We start from the raw sequence: 23,757 nt of genomic DNA on the forward strand, positions 1-23,757 counted from the left end.
CCCGGGAATCCCCTGCGCGTCTATTCCGGAAAGTATTGTATGTGTTATTGTATTGTTGTGTTTGTTCTGTTTCTACCGTGGTGACATACTATAAAACATCTTGTACCCGGAACTCGTCTCTGATTGTCATTGCCCTACGCTATCGAAATCCTCAGAATATAGAATAAGTATTACATCTTGGCAGCTTCACACTTGATTTTCCTCAATTCATGGGCAGTTATTTTGCGCCTTTTTTGCCCAACACGCTTCATGCGACCCTGTTTGCTATTTCCCATGAAATGCTGGATTGTTCGGTGATCACGCTTCAAAAGTTTGGCAATTTCAAGACTGCTGCATCCCTCTGCAAGACATCTCACAATTTTGGACTTTTCAGAGCTCGTCAAATCTCTCTTCTGACCCATTGTGCCAAAGGAAAAAGAAGTTGCCTAATAATTAAGCACCCCTTATATAGGATGTTGATGTCATTATACCACACCCCTCCTCATTACAGAGATGCACATCACCTGATTTACTTTATTCGTAGTTGGCGCTCAGCCTATACAGCTTGGAGTAGGACAACATGTATAAATAGTATCATGTGATCAAAATACTCATTTGCCTAATAATTCTGCACACAGTATAGACCTAAGTGTGACACTGACACTTTGAGCTCCAAACCCAGACAGTATGGGGTGAGGTGCAGTGCAGCAGAAGTGATAGTGCTAGGACAGGAGTTGAGTTGTGTAATGTGACACAGCTAAACTTCTAAACAGCTGCCCCTCCCCCACATGGACTTTATCCAAAATATGTTAGTCATCTGTGCTTTCTATTCATGCAGGAGGTCAGACCAGGAGATCAGAGCTACAGTCAGGGCCAGAAATATTTGGACAGTGACACAAGTTTTGTTATTTTAGCTGTTTACAAAAACATGTTCAGAAATACAATTATATATATAATATGGGCTGAAAGTGCACACTCCCAGCTGCAATATGAGAGTTTTCACATCCAAATCGGAGAAAGGGTTTAGGAATCATAGCTCTGTAATGCATAGCCTCCTCTTTTTCAAGGGACCAAAAGTAATTGGACAAGGGACTCTAAGGGCTGCAATTAACTCTGAAGGCGTCTCCCTTGTTAACCTGTAATCAATGAAGTAGTTAAAAGGTCTGGGGTTGATTACAGGTGTGTGGTTTTGCATTTGGAAGCTGTTGCTGTGACCAGACAACATGCGGTCTAAGGAACTCTCAATTGAGGTGAAGCAGAACATCCTGAGGCTGAAAAAAAAAGAAAAAATTCATCAGAGAGATAGCAGACATGCTTGGAGTAGCAAAATCAACAGTCGGGTACATTCTGAGAAAAAAGGAATTGACTGGTGAGCTTGGGAACTCAAAAAGGCCTGGGCGTCCACGGATGACAACAGTGGTGGATGATCGCTGCATACTTTCTTTGGTGAAGAAGAACCCGTTCACAACATCAACTGAAGTCCAGAACACTCTCAGTGAAGTAGGTGTATCTGTCTCTAAGTCAACAGTAAAGAGAAGACTCCATGAAAGTAAATACAAAGGGTTCACATCTAGATGCAAACCATTCATCAATTCCAAAAATAGACAGGCCAGAGTTAAATTTGCTGAAAAACACCTCATGAAGCCAGCTCAGTTCTGGAAAAGTATTCTATGGACAGATGAGACAAAGATCAACCTGTACCAGAATGATGGGAAGAAAAAGTTTGGAGAAGAAAGGGAACGGCACATGATCCAAGGCACACCACATCCTCTGTAAAACATGGTGGAGGCAACGTGATGGCATGGGCATGCATGGCTTTCAATGGCACTGGGTCACTTGTGTTTATTGATGACATAACAGCAGACAAGAGTAGCCGGATGAATTCTGAAGTGTACCGGGATATACTTTCAGCCCAGATTCAGCCAAATGCCGCAAAGTTGATTGGACGGCGCTTCATAGTACAGATGGACAATGACCCCACGCATACAGCCAAAGCTACCCAGGAATTCATGAGTGCAAAAAAGTGGAACATTCTGCAATGGCCAAGTCAATCACCAGATCTTAACCCAATTGAGCATGCATTTCACTTGCTCAAATCCAGACTTAAGACGGAAAGACCCACAAACAAGCAAGACCTGAAGGCTGCGGCTGTAAAGGCCTGGCAAAGCATTAAGAAGGAGGAAACCCAGCGTTTGGTGATGTCCATGGGTTCCAGACTTAAGGCAGTGATTGCCTCCAAAGGATTCGCAACAAAATATTGAAAATAAAAATATTTTGTTTGGGTTTGGTTTATTTGTCCAATTACTTTTGACCTCCTAAAATGTGGAGTGTTTGTAAAGAAATGTGTACAATTCTTACAATTTCTATCAGATATTTTTGTTCAAACCTTCAAATTAAACGTTACAATCTGCACTTGAATTCTGTTGTAGAGGTTTCATTTCAAATCCAATGTGGTGGCATGCAGAGCCCAACTCGCGAAAATTGCGTCACTGTCCAAATATTTCTGGACCTAACTGTATATCCATACATGTCACACACTGAGAAACCTGCTCTAATCTATGGTTTGGGGTGTGTTATTTCCTGCTTATGACTGGTCAGAAGTACCTGCCCCAGTGAAATATGATAACACCCACTTCAATGTAAAAAAGTTAACTCATTATGTGTCAAATACTTTGATTGCTAATATCTGTGCAAGGGAGAAGTGACATTGGAAAAAAAAAAGTTCCGCTCTGCAATCAATATTATATCGTGTGTCCAGTTGATCAAATGAAAGGTCCTCCTTAGATTTATTACGGTAAGGTTCGTGGGCATTTACTTATGTACAGCAAGCATTTCAATTGAGTTTTAGACTGGACTTTGATTCCTCAATGGCAACACCTTGATTCTTTTGTCGCGGGCGGGGGCGCAGACCATGGCAAGGGGAAGCTACTCGAGGCGCTCGGATCCGAGATCGTGGCTGTGGCTCGAGTGGCAGCCGGATCCGGGGTTCTTGCAGCAGCCTGTCACCCACAACGTAATAAAGGGGGTTATTTACAGATGAGAGTTTGTCAGTGACGCCACCCGTGGGTTGCGGTGATAGTTGGTGACACCGCCACTGCCTTGGTATGGGGCACCCGGGGCTGATGGAGCGAGGCAGTAGGATGGTATCCCCTCCACGGGTAGGGGAGTTGTTGTCCCGGGGCCAGGTGTAAGTGGAGTGCAATGCTGGGGCACAGTCTGCAGGCTGGACCGGATGACACCGGTGTACTTACTGCTGTTGAATAAACCACACAAAGTCCAAGTAGTACACCAAGTGCCGGATATCGGTAGCCTCCGGAGGGGTGTGCTCGGGTCCCGCACACCGGTGAACAGATCAGTGGCCCTTCTTCCTGTACTTCTAGTTTTGTGTCTTGTGTGTTGACTAGTCCGCATGGAACGGGAAAAGTCCACCCCCGGTGTCTTTGCTGTGGGAGCTGTTGCCCGCAAGATCTGACCCTTGGGATTTTTGCAGGCACTTGCAGATGCCCTATCCCCCGCGTTGGGCTTCCGTCTCGCTCTATCTGGGCTGCTAGTGGAACAAGATCTGGAATCTTGCCCCCTGCTGGTTAATTGACAAGGTGCTTGCAGCTGTCCTCGCCCTGAGGTCCAGGTACCCCGACTGTACATGGCCTCTGGATTCCCACTGTCGGCACCGGTGGGCTACAACCCTGCCCCGGTCCACTTAAGGTCTCCCGCGACCGGATCTCCGTCGCCTGTGGCCCTGCTCTTTCGTCTGCCACCTAGTCAGCTCAGGTAGTCCGGTAGTCCGGGTGCTACAACCCCCGACTACAACTTCACTCCTCTCACTTCCTCTGTCTACTCAGTTCTGTGTCTCAGCTCTCACTGACATGTTCCCTTCCCTGACACCTCAGGACCTCTAGGTGGGCGTCACCATCTGCCTGGCCCGGTCAACTAGTGTGTCCTTATTGTCCCGGGGGGGTGACTAGGCTTTGTGGCTGGTGTTTGTACATGTGTGTGGGGTTGTGTTGGTAGGACAAGGAGGAGAGAGTCCTGCATCTGGAAGATGGATGCAGTCTCTTGTGACAACCTGATTTTGTCAGGTTTGTTCAGGCCGTCACACTTTTCTTTTCAGCCATTCTGATGTAGATTTGCTAGTCTGCTTAGGATCATTGTCTTGTTGTGTGTGCTCACTTCGTAGCAAACTTAAGCTTTTGGATAGATGACTTTATATTTGACTTTAGAATACTTTGGTCAACAGATGAGTTAATACGTAGTCAACTCAATGAATTCAAGGTGCCCAGATCCTGCAAACCAAGCAGAAATCCTCACCCATCCACCACCGTGTTTGCCAGCTGGTAGGAGGTTTTTTTGCCAATATGCTGTGTTTGGTTTTCACTAAACATAGTGCAGGGCATAACGCCCAAACATCTCCACTTTGGTCTCATCACCCCAAATGACATTGTTCCAGACGTCTTGTGGTTTGTACAGATGTAACTTTATAAACATTTGCTGTGCTGCCATATTTTTTAAGAAGGAATAGGCTTTCTCCTAGTAACTTTTCCAAACGTCTCATACTTGTTCAGCCTTTTTCTAGTTGTATTGTCATGAATGTGGACATTTATCATGCCTTTAGAGTCTGAGCTGTAACTTTTAGGATTTTTGCAATATCTATGAGCATTGCTCAGTCTGAACTTGGTGTTAATTTGCTGGGACGCTCACTTCTGGGAACATTGTCTTCCTTCTTGGATGTTTTCCAATTGAATAATCTTTCTCACTGTAGATTGATGAATTCCAAATTGTTGGGGAAAAGCCTTATAACCCCTTTCCGATTAATCAGCAGTTCCAATAGCTTCTCTAAGATCGTTAATTATTTCTTTCAACCTTGGCATTGTGTTAACACAAACATGCCTGCGCCAAACCAGCAAACTGCCAATACTTCTGCTTTTATAGAGTTGGATACACATTTTGAAGAACATTGAAAGGCATTAAAGTAGCAGCACCTGGCTGATACTTACCCTCTTAATTCCTATTTAAGCAGTAAGGGAGTACTTAATTTTTCAAACGTGGCATCTGCATTTGGCCTAGTTATTGTTTTGCAAATAATGGCATGGTTAAATTTAACATATGTTCACTTAAGGTATAATTATTTTAAGACCTCTAAGGACCAGATGTTTTTTTTTTATTACCTCCTGATACGTAAAACCAAAGAATTCAAATAGGGTTTATTTTGCTTTTCTCATGACTGCACATACTTGGAAAAGGATCACAATGCAAAATATGTATGGACCTATTTCATTAAATACTAATATTCAAGTAGAGAAATTTGAAGAAGTTAACCTAATGAGTACACAAGGTCCTATATTTTCCCGGATGCATAAATGCCTCAGTAGGAGAAAAGCTTCATAAAACAGCATTAGAAGGAACATGCCATGACTTAGAGGCACAGAGATGCAATATGTATGAGTGCTGAATTATGGATTCTTACCTTTTTTTTTTTGTTTCTCTTTTAATTAAAGAGGTATTCACAACATACACAATAATGGCATATCCACAGGGTATGCCAAAAACGTTTTATAGGTGCAGGTCCCAGAGATTGGACCAACTCCAGAAAAAGGTGCCCTTGTCCTGCCTGGAGCTGGCCATCCATGTTCATGTCACTCCCCATGGAAAGAATATCTGAAGGAAAAGATCAGATTATGGCATATTATTTGGATATGACATAAATGTCTATAATGGCAATATTCCTGCTCTTTAACTTCTTCCTGACATTTGGCCTAAGTGTATGGTGGATATCAGGTGGGTGTGCATCATTGGAGCAAGCTCAGAAGCTGAACCCACAGTACAGTCATGGCCAAAAGTTTTGAGAATGACACCAAAATGATATTTTCACATGATCTGTTGCCCTCTGGTTTTTAATTGTGTTTGTCTGATGTTTACATCACATACAGAAATATAATTGCAATCATATTATGAGTACCAAAAGGTTATATTGACAGAATGAGTTAATGCAGCAAGTCAATATTTGCAGTGTTGACCCTTCTTCTTCAGGACCTCTGCAATTCTCCCTGGCATGCTCTCAATCAACTTCTGGACCAAATCCTGACTGATAGCTGTCCATTCTTGCATAAGCAATGCTTGCATTTTGCCAGAATTTGTTGGTTTTTGTTTGTCCACCCGTCTCTTGATGATTGCCTACAAGTTCTCAATGGGATTAAGATCTGGGGAGTTTCCAGGCCATGGACCCAAAATCTCTATGTTTTATTCCATGAACCATTTAGTGATCACCTTTGCTTTATGGCAAGGTGCTCCATCATGCTGGAAAAGGCATTGTTGGGCGCCAAACTGCTCTTGGACAGTTGGGAGAAGTTGCTCTTGGAGGACATTCTGGTACCATTCTTTATTCATGGCTGTGTTTTTAGGCAAGACTGTGAGTGGTGCGATTCCCTTGGCTGAGAAGCAACCCCACACATGAATGGTTTCAGGATGCTTAACAGTTGGCATGAGACAAGACTGGGGGTAGCGCTCACCTCTTCTTCTCCTAATAAGCTGTTTTCCAGATGTCCCAAACAATCGAAAAGGGGATTCATCTGAGAAAATGACTTTACCCCAATCCTCAGCAGTCCACTCCCTGTACCTTTTGCAGAATATCAGTCGGTCCCTGATGTTTTTTTCTGGAGAGAAGTGGCTTCTTTGCTGCCCTCCTTGAAACCAGGCCTTGCTCAAGCAGTCTCCGCCTCACAGTGCGTGCAGAAGCACTCACACCAGCCTGCTGCCATTGCTGAGCTAGCTCGGCACTGCTGGTAGTCCGATCCCGCAGCTGAAACAGTTTTAAGATGCGGTCCTGGCGTTTGCTGGTCCTTCTTGGGCACCCTGGATCCTTTTTGGCAACAATGGAAGCTCTCTCCTTGAAGTTCTTGATGATGCGATAGATTGTTGACTGAGGTACAATCTTTGTAGCTGTGATACTCTTCCCTGTTAGGCCATTTTTGTGCAGAGCAATGATGGCTGCATGTGTTTCTTTAGAGATAACCATGGTTAACTGAAGAGAAACAATGATACCAAGCACCAGCCTCCTTTTAAAGTGTCCAGTGGTGTCATTCTTACTTAATCATGACTGATTGATCGCCAGCCCTGTCCTGATCAACACCCACACCTGTGTTAATGGAACAATCACTAAAACAATGTTAGCTGCTCCTTTTAAGGCAGGAATGCAATGATGTTGAAATGTGCTTTGGGGGTTAAAGTTCATTTTCTTAGCCAATATTGACTTTGCAAGTAATTGCTGTTAAGCTGATCACTCTTTATGACATTCTGGAGTATATGCAAATTGCCATTAGAAAAACTTAAGCAGTAGACTTTGTAAAAATTAATATTTGTAGCATTCTCAAAACTTTTGGCCATGACTGTACAAGCATAGTGGATGGATTTTTAGAAATCCCGTCTCCACTGTGCTTTTTTTTCCGCAGCAAACACTGACCTGCGGTGCGTCTTTCCAGACCGCAGAATGTCAATTGTTTGCAGTGGATTCGTATGCGTCCTCCATAGGGAGAACACAACGCTGATTGGGGGTACAAGCAGCTGTGATCTCCTGTGTTATCAAGAAGTATTAGCTACCTCTTACATTCCCAATCATAAAAGGGGGCAAATTCTGCAGCAGGATGCTGCTCCATCACATACATCCATCTCTACAACAAAGTTCCTCCTGGCAAAGAAGATTAAAGTGCTCAAGGACTGGCCAGCCCAGTCACCAGACATGACCATCATTGAGCATGTTTGGGGTAGGATGAAAGAGGAAGCTTGGAAGACAAAACCAAACAATCTAGATGAACTCTGGGAGGCATGTAAGACTGCATCTTTGCTATTCCTGATGACTTAATCAATAATTTGTATGAATCATTGTTGAACCGCATGGATGAAGTCCTTCTAGCTCATGGAAGTCACACAAAATATTAAATATGGCTCTAATAGCACCACAACTTCATTCACCAATGTTATGCAACATAAATTTGTATTAGAAGTTAAATTATTTGTTTGAATTTCACATTACTTTCTGTGGGCGACAAAACATTTGTCTTGCCAAAATCTGACTTTTCTGTGTTCATTAAATGATCAATATTTCAGCTCTGCAGCAACTTTATGTTCATAACCTAAACCAAATTTGAGAGGGTTTCAGCTTTCAAAAGAGTAATTTATGAAACCAATGGATGAATTTAAAGTCAAGTTATAAGCTTTTATTTACATAACATGGATAAGCGACAGAACTTCTGTCAGGGACTGTAGAACTATACACCATGTTCCAAATTATTATGCAAATTATATTTTTCTCTGATTTTCTTAAATGGTCGGTGCAAATTATATTCAGTCTAATAAAAAGTCATCACCAATTAGAGTATACATCAAATTTTATTGAATAAACCTCCCAATGATAACAGTATAATCTTAAAAGCAAAAATAACTCGAAATGTACTCTTCCAAATTATTAGGCACAGTAGAGTTTCTAAACATTTTATATGTTTTAAAGAACAAAAAATGCTCATTTGTGCAATTTGCAGCATTAGGAGATCACATTAACTGAAATAAAAAGCTATTTAAATCCAAACATCCTAACAGCCAAGTTACATGTTAAGATAGGAACCCTTCTTTGAGATCACCTTCACAAATCTTGCATCCATTGAACGTGTGAGTTCTTGAAGAGTTTCTGCTTGGATTTCTTTGCATGATGTCAGAATAGCCTCCCAGAGCTGCTGTTATGATGTGAACTGCCTCCCAGCCTCATAGATCTTTTGCTTGATGATACTCCAAAGGTTCTCTATAGGGTTGAGGTCAGGGGAAGATGGTGGCCACACCATGAGTTTATCTCCTTTTATGCCCATAGCAGCCAATGACACAGAGGTATTCTTTGCAGCATGAGATGGTGCATTGTCATGCATGAAGATGATTTTGCTTCTAAAGGCACGTTTCTGCTTTTTGTACCATGGAAGAAAGTTGTCAGTCAGAAACTCTATATACTTAGCCGAGGTCATTTTCACACCTTCAGGAACCCTAAAGGGGCCTACCAGATGTCTCCCCATGATGCCGGCCCAAAACATGACTCCACCACCTACTTGATGACGTCGCAGCCTTGTTGGGACATGGTGGCCATCCACCAACCATCCACTACTCCATCTATCTGGACCATCCAGGGTTGCTCGACACTCATCAGTAAAGAAGACTGTTTGAAAATTAGTCTTCATGTATGTCTGGACCCACTGCAACTGTTTCTGCTTGTGAGCACTGGTTAGGGGTGGCCGAATAGTAGGTTTATGCATCACAGCAAGTCTTTGAAGGATCCTACACCTTGAGGTTCGAGGGACTCCAGAGGCACCAGCAGCTGCAAATATCTGTTTGCTGGTTTGTAAAGGCTTTTTAGTAGCTGCTCTCTTAGGGCGGCTTTGCACACTACGACATCGCCAGGTGCGATGTCGGTGGGGTCAAATTGAAAGTGACGCACATCCGGCATCGCATGCGATATTGTAGTGTGTAAAGCCTTGATGATACGATTAACGAACGCAAAATCGTCGTAATCGTATCATTGTTGCAGCGTCGGCGTAATTCATAATTACGCTGACGCGACGGTCCGATGTTGTTCCTCGCTCCTGCGGCAGCACACATCGCTGTGTGTGAAGCCGCAGGAGCGAGGAACATCTCCTACCGGTGTCACTGCGGCTTCCGTAGGATATGCGGAAGGAAGGAGCTGGGCAGGATGTTAACATCCTGCTCATCTCCGCCCCTCCGCTCCTATTGGCCGCCTGCCGTGTGACGTCGCTGTGACGCCGCACGACCTGCCCCCTTAGGAAGGAGGCGGGTCGCCGGCCAGAGCGACGGTCGCAAGGCAGGTGAGTGCGTGTGAAGCTGGCGTAGCGATAGTTTTCGCTACGCCAGCTATCACACGATATCGTACCTGCGACGGGGGCGGGCACTATCGCGTGCGACATCGCAGCATCGGCCTGCGATGTCGCAACGTGCAAAGCCCGCCTTAATCCGATGAACTTGCCTGGCAGAAACCTTCCTCATTCTGCCTTTATCAGCACGAACACGTATGTGCTCAGAATCAGCCACAAATCTCTGCAGACCCTCGAGCCACAGCAGACCCCGGATCCAAGCGGTTTGACCGCTGCAGGGGCGGCTCACATCAGTTTGGGAGCGCATCATTCCCCGCTCCCATCGGCATTCCTGTGATGTGATTGCAGAGTGTCGATGGGCAGTCATGACAGCCAGGGGTCAGCTAACATAGTTCAGTCATGACATAGTTCCTGTGAATGCAAGTTGAGGGCCGGCGTTCATAGAGGAGCAGCATTTCTGCTGTATACTGCACTGCTCTGAACAGCACAAGAGATCGGATGATTGCAGATTCAAATTGCCTAAGGGGACTTGTAATAACAATAAAAAGTGAAAAAAAAGGTTTTAAAAATATGAAAAAAAAAACCCCCACAAAAGTTCAAATCGTCCCCCCCCTTTTGTCTCATTGTATATTTGAAAATTTTTAAAAAATACACATATTTGGTATCACTTGTTCAGGAATGTCTGGTCTATCAAAATATAAAATAAATTAATCCAATCTGTAAGCAGGATACCAAAATAAAATTTTAAAAAAGTACATTTTTTTAGTCACCGCAACATTTTAATAAAATGCAATAAGAAGCGATCAAAACATCTTATTTACCCCAAAATTATATCAGTAAAAATGTCAGGTTAGGGCGCAAAAAATAAGTCATCAATTAGCCCCAGATCCCAAAAATAGAAACGTTATAGATCTTGGAAAATGTTGCTAAAAGTGAATAATTTTTTTTTTACAAACTTCAGAATGTTTTTTTGACCAATGAAGTAGAAAGAAAACTATACATGTTTGGTATCTACAAACTCGTTCTGACCTGAGGAATCATAATGCCAGGTCAGTTTTACCATATAGGGAACATGGTAAATAAAAAATGAAGAAAAACCCCACAAAAATTGTGGAAATGCACTTTTTTTTTTGCACTTTAATTTTTTCCCCCCATTTTCCAGTACAGAATAGGGCAGAATGAATGGTGTCATTCAAAAGTACAACTCGTCCTGCAAAATACAAGCCTTCATATGGCTATATTGACTGAAAAAATAAAAACATTATGGAAGAAGGCGAGGAAAAAAGAACGGAAAATGGCTCGGGGGTGAAGGGGTTAAGGCTTACTTGCTTTTTGCACATGGGAAGCAGCAATTTATGGCTTTTAACTCAATTATTTACAATGTTATGAGGAAACCGCAATCCTAAATGTAATTCCTCCATTGCTTATTAGTTTATCTGAGATTAGCCTAAAAATCCATTAAAAGTTTTGACACTGTGTTTATGTGATGCATCATAATCATGCAGATACAATTTACTAACAGCTGTTTCATCTAATTCCGGAGTTTTGGCAGCCATTTTTAGTTTCATACTGTAGTGTTCCAGCATTAGGCCTCATGCATAGAAGCATATTCCAGTTCCTCACATTGTCCGAGTGTTACAGAGCCATATTACGGTGCCCACAGGGTCCTGCCGCATGCTATTCTTCCTGTGTGACTCTCATTTCACACAGATTTTATATACGGTAGTAGTTTTTTTTAATGGAGAATATATACATAATACGGCACCGTAGGCTGTACCAAATACATAGAGTGACTATGGCTGAGTGGTAGAGGCCTACCGGGGCTTTGAGCGCCTTGGTAGTATCACCCACATGGAGCCTTGTTTACATTGTGATGTGAGCACACAATGGTATTGGTTTGTACTAACAACCAGTGGGACCCTGTGTCCCCTCCATAGGGACCTTCTATGAGGGAAGCATGTATATACCATGTAGAGGTTTGATTGTTTCTAGAGATGCGCGGATTTGACCAGATTCTAATTCACCATATTACATGGATTTTACTGTCAAATTCAATTCTTAGCTACTTTATTTCCCTTATTATTCTCTGAGATCTGTAGCAAGATCAAGAATGTAAGATCAAGAAGAAAAAGATACAACTAATACTCACCTGACCGCTGCCTCTTCTTACCACCGCCGAGGGCTGAAACCCTGGAGATCTGCGTGCTAGGCCAGGACATCCAAAAGCGACTATGGCTGGGATATCCCTACACATGTGCAGAGACATCCTAGGTCTAGTCAGGTGATAAGTCCCACCTGAGATTTCATGTTGTAAGGTCACGGCACACCTTGTGACGTCACCACAACCTTACAACGTTCATATGCAGATGTCCATGGCCTAGTCACGGTTGGAAGTCCCAGCCCGACGTGTGTCCTAAGGTTGAAGCACAGGTCATGATGTCACAATGTGCACCACAGCCTTAGGCGGGCTTTGCACACTACGACATCGCAGGCCGATGCTGCGATGCCGAGTGCGATAGTGCCCGCCCCCGTCGCAGCAGCGATATGTGGTGATAGCTGGCGTAGCGAAAGTTATCGCTACGCCAGCTTCACACACACACTCACCTGCCGTGCGACGTCCCTGTGGCCGGCGACCCGCCTCCTTGTTAAGGGGGCGGGTCGTGCGGCGTCACTGCGACGTCACACGGCAGGCGGCCAATCAGAGCGGAGGGGCGGAGATGAGCAGGGTGTAAACATCCTGCCCACCTCCTTCCTTCCGCATATCCTACGGAAGCCGCAGTGAGGCCGGTAGGAGACGTTCCTCGCTCCTGCGACTTCACACACAGCGATGTGTGCTGCCGCAGGAGCGAGGAACAACATCGGACCATTGCGTCAGCGTAATTATGGATTACGCCAACGCTGTACCGATGATACGATTACGACGCTTTTGCGCTCGTTAATCGTATCATCCAGCCTTTACACACTGCGATGTCGCATGCGATGCCGGAAGTGCATCATTTTCAATTTGACCCCACCGACATCGCACCTGCGATGTCGCAGTGTGCAAAGTGCCCCTTAGGCTAGGGTCCCACTTTGCGTTTTCCTACTTGCAGTTCTAAATGCACGTTTTGGGCTTAATTGATTTGACCAAAGTTGCCTTTTTCAGAAATTTAGCGCTGAAAACGCATGCGTATTTACCGCGTTTTTGATGCGTTTTTCGCGCTTTTTACCTGCTTTTCCACCTGCGTTTTGATAGATGCATTTTGAACATAATGACACTGCAAAATAAAGTTTAAATAGTCAAACTCAATGAAAAAAATGGAAAAAAAGAAACAAATCTATATTTTTTGGAAAAATAATGACAATAGATTAATTTAATGAAATTATAGCGGTAATATGACATTTAATGGAAAAATAGCAATAATTTAATAAAATTCTTATTTTTAATTATCGGACTATGTGTGTGTGTAAAGGGACATATGAAATCATTATTTTGATGTTCAAAAAGCATGCGTTTTTGAAGTCCAAACGCATGTTTTCTGCACTGGAAAAGCAGGTAAAACGCCGCAATTTGCTGGAATCTTGGTTTTTGCCAGTTCTCATAGACTTCAATGTTAGCAAAACGCACCCAAAATGGCAAAAACAATTGACATGCTGCTTCTTTGAACGCATGGTTTTTGCCACAAAATATGCAAATTAAACGCAGCATTTTAAAACGCAAAGTGCGGTCAGAAATTTCACAATTTCCATAGTATAACATGGAAAAACAAAACGCAAGCCATTTGGCCATAAAACGCTGCAGCTCAAAACGCTGCAGAAACGCAGGTTCAAAACGCAAAGTGGAACCCTAGCCTTACGACACTCACCCTAGGCCAAGACTTCCAGCTTCATTGTCCTTGAAAACCCAGCCTATCGTGAAGATGCCCAAGATTTTAGTGCGCAGCCCCAGTAAGAATAGGAGCTGGGGAAAGAAAACAGTGCTGATTGAAGTGCCGAGGGGTCAGATGAATATTATCATTTTTTTTATTCCTTGCCATCCCTCTAAAGTTGAGTAAAATAGTGGCCAGTCGGCCAATATTTTACTAAATTTACACAGAGCGAATTACAAAAAATAAGCATTGTAAAATTTTGAGTAAAATTCAATTCTACTCGAACAGCAGTCACATTGCGGTGTTTCCAAAGGGCTTTTATTAATTAAATAGTCTAATAGGTTAGGATATCGGTCAGCTCACAAGATGTCCACTTTTACATGTAGATTCTTAAAGGATTTGTGCCAGATTTTTTTTTTTACAATGGGCCTAACACTAAAATGCAGATTATTGCAAACTATCTTCCTTTTGCGTCCGATGTCGGTACAGAGTAGTCACAGCTACTGCTGCCTGCGGCTTCCACTGACATTACATCGACAGATCAGCAGCTTCATTACTGCTCTGCTCTGTCGATGGGACATGACTGCTGATGTCTGCAGATGGCCAGCTGTCTATCAGCATGTCACCAGCAGTTGCGCCCTGTCAACGGAGCAGCCCGGAAGAAAAAGAGCTACTCAGTTGACATAGAGCAGCTGTGACCACTCTAAGCCGACGCCGGGTGTAAAGGCAGGTTGTCGCCTCCATAAGCAACTACCTGCGGGGACTGATCTATGGCAGGGTAATGTAGGGTCATTGAGGGTCAACGACAGTAAGAGGAGGCGCCACAACTTGCATGCTTTATCTAGGGTGCAACCTCCGCAGAAAGCAGGTGTTGTGTTTACGGTGCCTGATCTTGGGAAAGCATCAGGCCACCTACCTACGGAACCCCTCCTCTAGAGCTGCTCCTTATATTTGTGGTCATACTAGGACTGCAAAGTTACCACTAAATTTATTTGTGTTGTATCTAGTTTATATGACCTACCACTTAGCTTCCCTTTTAGTATTATTATAATAATAGTTATTTTTTTAACACAGGGATTTTCTTAAAAGTACAAAGCCTTCTTACAGTATATCCCTACATTTTAATATTCATCAGTCAAAATATTTGCACTTTTCTGTTTTCCAGATCCTTATGTTAAAGTTTGGCTTATGTATAAGGATAAGAGGGTTGAGAAGAAAAAAACAGTGGTCATGAAGCGGTGTTTAAATCCTATCTTTAATGAATCTTTCATCTTTGATATACCCACCGAGAAACTTAGGGAAACAACGATCATCATAACTGTCATGGACAAAGACAAGCTTAGTCGTAATGATGTAATCGGCAAGGTAAGAATCATGGGATATTTATATACAGAGATACTATACCACTCCAGCTCTACTGCCACATAAAAAAATATAAAAAGAAAGTCGTGCAAATGTTTTAGACATGTATGGAAAAATGCTGTTAAGTAGGAATGCTTTAAAAAAAATGAATACCGTAGGTTTTTTTTTTTCTTTTCATTTTGGAAAATGTAAAGTGAAGGAAAGAAGAATCTAAATAAAATCAAAATTTGGTGTGACCGCCTTTTGCCTTCAAAACAACATAAAAGCATCAATTTGTCTCTGTACACTTGTCACTTGCACAAAGTTTTTAAAAGAACTTGGTAGGAAGGTTGTTCCAAACATCTTGTAGAATCAACCACAGATCTGCTGTGGATGAAGGCTTGCTCAATAATTCTGTCTGTTTGCGTAATCCCAGACATAATCATTGATGTTCTCTGGGAGTCATATTATCACCTCCAGGACTCTTTGTTCTTCTTTGGTTGAAGATAGTTCTTAAATTTATGATAAAATGACCCCATCACATAATTCAAACAGCAGCCTATCCTAGTCACGTGTCAGGAGGAGTGAAGCCTGAAGAAACATAGCTCCCTTGATCTGTCTCAACACACAGCAGAACAGTACTGTAAGCACACATACAGATGAGCTGCCAAAGAAAGGCTGTGACAGGGGAAGAAATAAAGCCGGCTGTGCATGGACATCTGAGGCAGGACAAAAAAAAAACCTTTATGCTCTGCCAGCCAATGAAAAGATATATTTTTTCTGATATCACAGGTCTTCTTCCTGGCTCACTTAGGTATGTGTATTTACAATACAAGTCTTCTGATAGTCGAGACACAAGTCTTGGGAGCTTAGTTTCTTCAGACTGCAGCCAATCCTGATACATGACTAGGATGCTGTTTGAATTATGTGACAAAGGCACTTTATTACATTCTTGGAGAACTCCTTTAATGACATGGTCAGTATGTTTGAGGTCATTGTCCTACTGCAGAATAAAAATGTCAAAATGACTATGGGATAGCGGGGAACCAGGGCTCCTAAGCTGTCCCTCAAGCTAGGGGGCCCTATGCTATCCTTAATTTTAGGAATACTCCTGATGGTGGAGAGGTCAGAATCTCCTTTCCTGACCCTACCCTGACCAGTCCTGATCAGATTCTCCCTCCCGCTCCCCCCAGGGAGGGACAGGACGGGAGTGTGATGAAACCCAGAGATAAAGACAGATAAGCGAAAACCAAAACTCTGTCACTCAAGAGCAGAAAGGCAGCTACAAAACAACAGGGGTAAACTCCACAACCACACCAAGCAAAAAACACAGCTTTCAACCAGTAAGTCTTGGACATAAACACCTCACAGACCCAAATAGAATAATATATAGCTGGCATGGGTGGAAGGCTTCAACCAGCAAAAATAGGAGGGGAGCAAGTGTGATAGGCCTTCCTTCAACATGTGACCAATGGAGCAAGCAATCCAGCAGATATTAACTCTTGCTAGCCTGCCTATGAATCAGCACATAGCAGGTCGATGACCACGTTTGCCTGTGTAGATCCCAGATACCAGAGAAACCATCGGCCGGAGTGTCAGAATGTGTCAAAATATGCAATCTAAGCAGCACCCAATGCTGCCATGATAGTTGGCGAAGTTTGTGCAGAACTCCATGTGACAATTTTTTTTACCCAATCAGATGCCTCCCTTATGCCATTGCATGATGGATAAGTACCTGCTTATATTCCTCATCATTGAGGACACAAAAAATGTGTAATTTTGAAAAATGGAGATGCAGTGGTTGGCCAAGGAAACAGTGCTACAGATGAAAGACACATCAAGTGTACATCCTTTTGAAATCGGAAAAGAAATCAGAAGATTTCCAGTTGTGCCATCCACCTAGAATTAGCAACACCCCATGGGATCCAACTACACCCATCTTAGTCTGGCCAGAAGTGGTCTTCATTGAACAATTGTGGCTGAAATCCATGCTTTCAACTTGGAAACAAGGCAAAGAGACTCAACTACCATATGCACAAAAACATAGTAGTGGAAGTACAAAAAAAATTGCAGCAGCTGCTTTGGACTAATGTGAGGCATTTGGCTGTGATAAAAGCAGTTTGTTCCTGAAGGGCTGGAGAGCGGCACAATAATGTGTCTGCAGCAACAACGAAACAAGGTGGAGGTGCCTTGCCATAGTAAGCCTACATTTCAGAAAATCGAGGTGGTGATTTGGTCAAGAATCAAGATTAATGGTGTCCTCAATACTAAGATGTGATGACTATCACAAGGTGGCGCTAGACACTACTAGTATGCAGTAAATGGAGAGGTAGTCATACAGGCCGGGATCATAAATCAGGTTGGCACAATAGTACATGGGGGCAAACAGAGACAAAATCAAGATACAAGCCAAAGGTAAGGGTTCAAGGAATGTACACACAAGATACAGGGAGCAGGCGAGGACGTGGTCAGGAGGGAGTCTGGGGTCAGAAGCCGGAAAGTCACAACAGAAACAGGGGAGGACAGGCAGAGACAGGAAAACAGCAGTCCAGAGTCGAGAGACCAAGATCTGAACACTGAGCACCAAGGGAGCTAACAGCACAACTGTAAACAGGAAGTGCGACTGGCTGCGTCCTGCGCTAACATGCTCCCTAAAGAAGCAGAACAATCACGAGAAGCATCTGCAAGAGCACCTCCAAGGACCAGCATAAAACCCAGTGCTGTGAAACAACCAGCAGAGCATTCATCCTGCAAAATGCTCTGCACCATAGGCAACATATACCGCCTCTGCAGGAAAACATAGCAGAACAATACAGAATGCTCTGCACAACGAAATTATGACTTAAAGAAGCTACAAGAAGATCATGCAATATCATGTCTGGTAAGCTCCAGATTTATTCTATAGCCAGACAACGAGCAATGTCAGAAAGAACTATCTTCAGCGTGATGAAGGACAAGGAGTCCAGGAAGTGATTATTAGACCCCATAAAGCCCTGATCTCACCATCATCCAGTCTGTCTGGGATTACATGAAGAGACATAAGGATTTGAGGTTAGTTCTCCACGATATTTGGAAGAATCTCCCTGCTGAGATTCTTCAAAAACTGTGTGCAAGTGTCAGGTGTACCTGGAGTATTTGATGCCATTTTGATGGCAAAGGGTGGTGGTCACAGCAAATATTTCTTTCATTTAGATTTATTTTTCATTTTTCACTTTATCTTTTTTTGTCTTTTATTTGTTAATAATAATATAATAACGTTTCGATTTTTGAACACATTATTACTTTGCAGCATTTCCATATGTCTAAAACTTTTGCTCAGTACTGTATGTTCACATTAGCATTGCCTAGATCTCCAAAAAAAATTGTGTTTATTTGAAATATTATGTGAAGTAATTATTTAGCATATTGGTTCATCACACAAAATGGGGACCTCGGGGTAGGTACACTCAAAAGGGAACATCATGACAGTGACTGAGGAGCAATAACAGTGACAGCTTTGCAGATATAGTATTAGTCACTCCCCAAGGCAGAAGTAGACGTCACTTACTTCTTATGTTAAGTATTTTTGTAACCATTTTCATTATAAGTAATTGGACCAGAAGGATCTAGTTTGAATATAAAATGTGTTTAAAGGATTTATATATGAGAGTTGGGGATTGAAAAGGAATATATTGTAAGGCAGTGAAGGGATTTTCATTACACAATGACAGATGAGGAGGGCAACCGCAGCATTTTACTTGGATAGGGGAGAAGACAGATGTGTTAATTGGATGCCAAATATGAGGGAGTTGTGAGTAGATTAACATTAGGATGAGACATCGAAACTGTAGCTGACTGTTAAGAAGAAAAAGGGAAAAAGGCAGAACTGAAAATGTGGTTTTGTCTTTCAGTTTTTTGGTGAAAAAGAAGTAAGGAGTGTGAATAATCTATTACAATATTTAGGACTATTTTAACTTTTTGGCAATCAGTCTGTTTATTAATGATGGTCTCCTGCTAATTATTTTCAGCACATCTTGGTTGGCTGTGTTTTCGGGGTTATTTTGCACCACTCCATTAGGGCAAAACTAAAACTATGACATCAGCTTAAATACAATGTCTACACAAAATCTAAGGTAGTCTGAGACACACCTACTCTCTTATCATTGGGTCCGGCTGCTGGTTACATCCTCCCCCTGCAGTTCTTGCTCTCCAGATTGGTTGATAAGTATAAGCACAGGTCTATTACATGTTCACCTAGAATACATTGCATTGGCACAGGTTTCTAGAATAGCAAGGGTAAGATGATTATTCATGCATAGTGAATCTCCAAGTTAAATCTTGAAATTCAGGTTGTGTCAATATACTAGCTATCCTATCTCCCCTCTAGAATTTATATTGTTAAGATACTAAAGTGTGTGAAATCCAGGTTTCTCATTGCCTGCGTCTGGGGGCGCCCTAACACCATTAGCACATGCTTGCAACTCTGTCCAGGTGCTAATAGGGTCAAACTATAGGGATATTGTCAGGAAGAAAACTTTCTTAGATCTGCTACAAGTAAGGGTATTCTTAAAGAGATTTTCCACTACTAATGTGATCCCCTTTCTTTTATCCTAACTCTTCCTAACACTTTCCTAATATACGTCTGCTATTCATTCTGCTCCTGTAAGCTTATTTTTAAAATGCTCATAAATACTTTCATTGTTGTTGTAGCTTTGATCCTTCTGGCTGCAGACCAGAATCGGATTAACTGAGCAGGGCACATCACTAGTGGGGGTAGAGCCGCCTCTCTGTGAGTGACAGCAGTCTGGGCATGCATGCCCAGATCACACTTCACTCTACTGTCAGCCCCCACCAATGATGTGCCCTGATCAGTTGGTCTGATTCCGGTCTGTAGCTGAAAGGATCAAAGCTACAACAACAATCAATGTATTTACGAGCCTCTTAGAGATAAGCTTACAGGAGCAGAGTAGATATTAGAAGTATATTAGGAAAGTGTTGGTTAGGAAGAGTTAGGATAAAAGAAAGGGGATCACATTATAGTGGAAAACATCTTTAGGTTTAAAGCTATCTCCTATCAATTGGATAGTGGATTTCTTCTCCATTGTTGGAAATCCGACCACTGAGACATTGACTGATACCGAGAACTAGGGCACATCTCAATGGAGGAGTGGTCGATTATATGCACTTTCACTACATTCATTCTTATGGGAGTGTCAACAGCCAACCAAGCAAAGCACTCAACTACTTCGATGGTTACATTAAGAATAAATGGAGTGGAAGTACCCATGTTCGACCACTGCTCCATTCACATGGGGCTTTTTCAGGATCAGTGGAGGTCACAGTAGTTGGATTACCAGTGATCAAGAAGTTATTTCCTTTCCCATTATAAACTTAAGTTAAACTGTAACTTAATCCAATGAAATGTGGATTTTTAAGGATTCTTGAAAGCAAATCTGTGTATCCCAGTCTAGTTATGCTTACATGATTCTGTGTATCCCACTATAATTATGCTTACAGTATTCTTCACCTCAAGTTGAGGAATTTCTGTTCCTTCACTTATGATTTTTAATAGGGTATGTAGGTCAGAAGACCACTTGTTGCTTATAAAGCAACATAAAGGTCAATGTTCCACCAAGCAAAGATGGAAGCACTGAAACATGCAACAGTCCCAATACCATCAGTGATATCTCGGCCAATTAGCCTTCTTGTGTACTGCAAAAGTTTGAATATTTAGGATTGCCTTAAAGAAGCACTCCCTTTTGTATATTATTTTTATTAAATGTGTATATATGCATGTTATGTAGTATGAGTGTATCAATATATTCACCTACTAATGCTCATTCCAGCAGCCAGGGCCTCTTTGCTTCTCTTTTGAATGACATCAACGTAATTGCGACTATCCGGCTCACTCTATGCGGGAAGAAAGTCTATGTGTCACGCTGTACAAAAGGCTGGTGAGAAGTAGTACAGCATATTACCCACTAGGTGGCAGCAGTGTAATGAAGGAGAGTCAAAGTAACACTGTAACAGAAGGAAGGGTGAAGTACAGCAGAGTAACTTCATCAGGCAGTTCAACAGGCGAATCACCAGAGGGCAATAGAGTAGTCAAGCAGTCAGGGTCTAGCCGGGAAGTCAAGTCAATGCAGAGGGAGGATCAAGATCAGGTCAGAAAACAAAACCGAGGTCAGATGCCGAGAGATTAAGTATGCAGAGGGGAACACAAAAGGCACAGGGAACAGAAGACAAGACCGGAGAGTGAGGAGACACAAACACGGGAGGTAGGAGGATGAACCAGGATGGGTAAACAACTGAAAGGAGGGGGAAGTCTGGGACAGACGGACGAACAGGGGAGGGTACAGGTCAGGGCACGGTAACTAGGGCTCAGATGAAACAGGAAATCTCACCAGAGCCAGTCACAGGCTGCAGAGCAAAACTATAACCAGCATAGGAATGCAAGTGCAGCGACCAGATAAAGTGTCTCCTGAAACTGGAACAAGGCTGATGGGAGTTAACCCCTGACATGACCAGGCTGGGTCTGGGAAACTCTGGAACGGGGAATACCGGTCCTGGATCATGACACTATGGAGCCTCGTTCAGACATCCACAGACTTACATTGTAAAATTCACTTTGGAGACACACTGAGCTCAGTGTGACCCGGAGAGTCTGCAGAGTGGTGACATCACTGAGAAGAGCAGAAGAAGAAAGGCGCTGGACACCATAGAGAGAAGTAGGTGAGTATATTAATGCATTCACACTACTTTACAGGCAACCACATTTAATGAAAAAAATATACATGAAGTGCTTCTTTAAAGAGTATCTGTTGAAAATAAAATTAATTTGTGTATCGTCTAACTATTGACATCCTGTCTGCAGATCTACCTGTCTTGGAAGAGTGGTCCTGGAGAGGTGAAGCACTGGAAAGATATGATATCTCATCCAAGAACAGCTGTAGCACAATGGCACCAACTCAAGGCCTGAGCTTATGGCTTTTTCTGCACTCTGTGATCTCCTGCAGTCTTCGGTTACCTCCAACTAAACCAATGCATTGGCCACGCTCTTACTGTCTGCATAAACACAGCCTGCAGGCTTGTATAAGGAATTGCCAGCTTGGAACTTTAGGTAACAGGATGCCCCCTGGGCCAACCTGTGCCATCTGCAGCTCCTCAACAAGGATTGTGCTCTAAAACTGTCCATATATTTGTTATACCAGAAAAAGCTGCAGTTTTCCTTCTGGCCTCGCAAGGAGCGGCACTACTTCCCAACACAGTGTTACAGAGACGCTGAGAAGGGTAGGGCGGGAACCTCCCGCAGCAAACCTCTCTCTCTGGACGGCCAAGCCTGCAAACTTTCCATGGCTTCTACAAATACATGTTAGCCTCAAGAGCACTATAGTGTGCATAAGGTGGTTAGCAATGTAACAACTTACTTTTTGTAGTGGTGCGAAGGTGCGATGAACCCTAGAATCCTTTTCAGGGTTTGTTTTTCTTTATAGAAAGCAAAGATAAAGGCAATACCTGTGTTATTGCGTCTTAGACACCTCCCCATGTACCGTTTCATGGAACATGGAGGTAGAATTAGGGTGGATTCTGCTCCACAGGCTCTTTACTGTACGTGTGTGGTTGTCAGTGTCCAATGTGCGTACAGCAATGTGTGATTGTGTGTATGTTTGTATGTGTGGGTGTTCTGTTTCTCAAAGCTCACCCCTTTCTTTACCATCTTCCCTTTCGCAGGCTGGGATGATGCTTCGGTGCACCTGCGTATCTTCGTACCGTGATTCTTTGTAGCTTTCTTTGATCGTTGCCTCCTTTTTTTTTGTTTTGTTTTTCACTAAATAGGTTATTTTTCAAAGTTTCGCAAAAAAAAAGAAAAACGTTTTTTTTTTTTTAGAAAAAAAAGTCATAGACAATATTGTGTTGAAGGGGGAAATTCTGATCTGAAGTTTTCATCGTTGTCTAGAAACCATTAATATTGGGTAGCCGTGTTTTGCTGCCATTGAGGTCCGCAGTGCATTGGTTCCAGCCCCCTCTAGCCATGGGAAATTTATTGTTTGAGCCAAAGAGGATGCGACTCTGTCACATAAAACATGGAGCTCAGTATTCCCAGCCTCTCGGAAGGAAGGATGAGTCTCCGGCCCAGTCCCCTTCTCTCCTGGTGATTACGTGGTGTAACCTTTATGTATCAGGGTCCCCCTGCCTTTTGAACATCACCAGCCATTTTGTCTTCCAGGATGAGGCCTTGGACTTCCAACAGGGTCTCTGATTCTACAGGCTCCAGAGTCCCATGTATAAAGTCAAAACTGAGTTGTAAGTATGACATCCCGATTATGGTGTCTGTGTGAAAACAAGGGGAAAAACCCATTGTACCCGTTAAAAGTGAATTCTTCTCACTAGTTTAATTGGATAAATCTGAACTAAGATGAAATAAACGCTGTAAAATCTGAACACAAGAAATTAATGGTGTTGAGCATTCATAAATCCCCATAATAGTTGTTCAATGTTCATGTCAAGCCCATTGTTCCACAAATAGTACACAAATCAGTGTAATGGTTTGGTATCTGAGAAGCATACAAAGAAATGTTCACCTTTTTGTCTCATTAGCTACTGGCCTAAATTGGCATAGTCCTTTCTAGTTAATGATAACAAGTAGGCCAGTTGTATTTTAGATTCTGTTATACACTCTCATACAGGAAGGTCAGGAAGGTTGGGAACCATTTAGAATTTCTGATATTAATCTGATTTAAAATGTCATC

General features: G+C 42.7%; 1 protein-coding gene across 6 annotated transcripts in view; it reads left to right on the forward strand.

Moving 5' to 3' along the window:
* The window catches only part of SYT7 (synaptotagmin 7), a 705,049-nt gene extending 681,591 nt beyond the window's left edge, over nt 1–23,458 (forward strand). For all 6 annotated transcript variants that reach the window (XM_075325168.1, XM_075325167.1, XM_075325171.1 and 3 more), the window contains 2 exons: nt 14,853–15,052; nt 21,882–23,458. In XM_075325168.1, coding sequence (XP_075181283.1) covers nt 14,853–15,052; nt 21,882–21,986 — 305 coding nt within the window. In that variant the 3' untranslated portion in view covers nt 21,987–23,458. The remainder of the gene's footprint in view (nt 1–14,852; nt 15,053–21,881) is intronic.
* Nucleotides 23,459–23,757: the final 299 nt, after the last annotated feature.

The sequence above is a fragment of the Anomaloglossus baeobatrachus genome, chromosome 10, assembly GCF_048569485.1.
Source record: "Anomaloglossus baeobatrachus isolate aAnoBae1 chromosome 10, aAnoBae1.hap1, whole genome shotgun sequence".
NCBI classification, from domain to species: Eukaryota; Metazoa; Chordata; class Amphibia; order Anura; family Aromobatidae; genus Anomaloglossus; species Anomaloglossus baeobatrachus.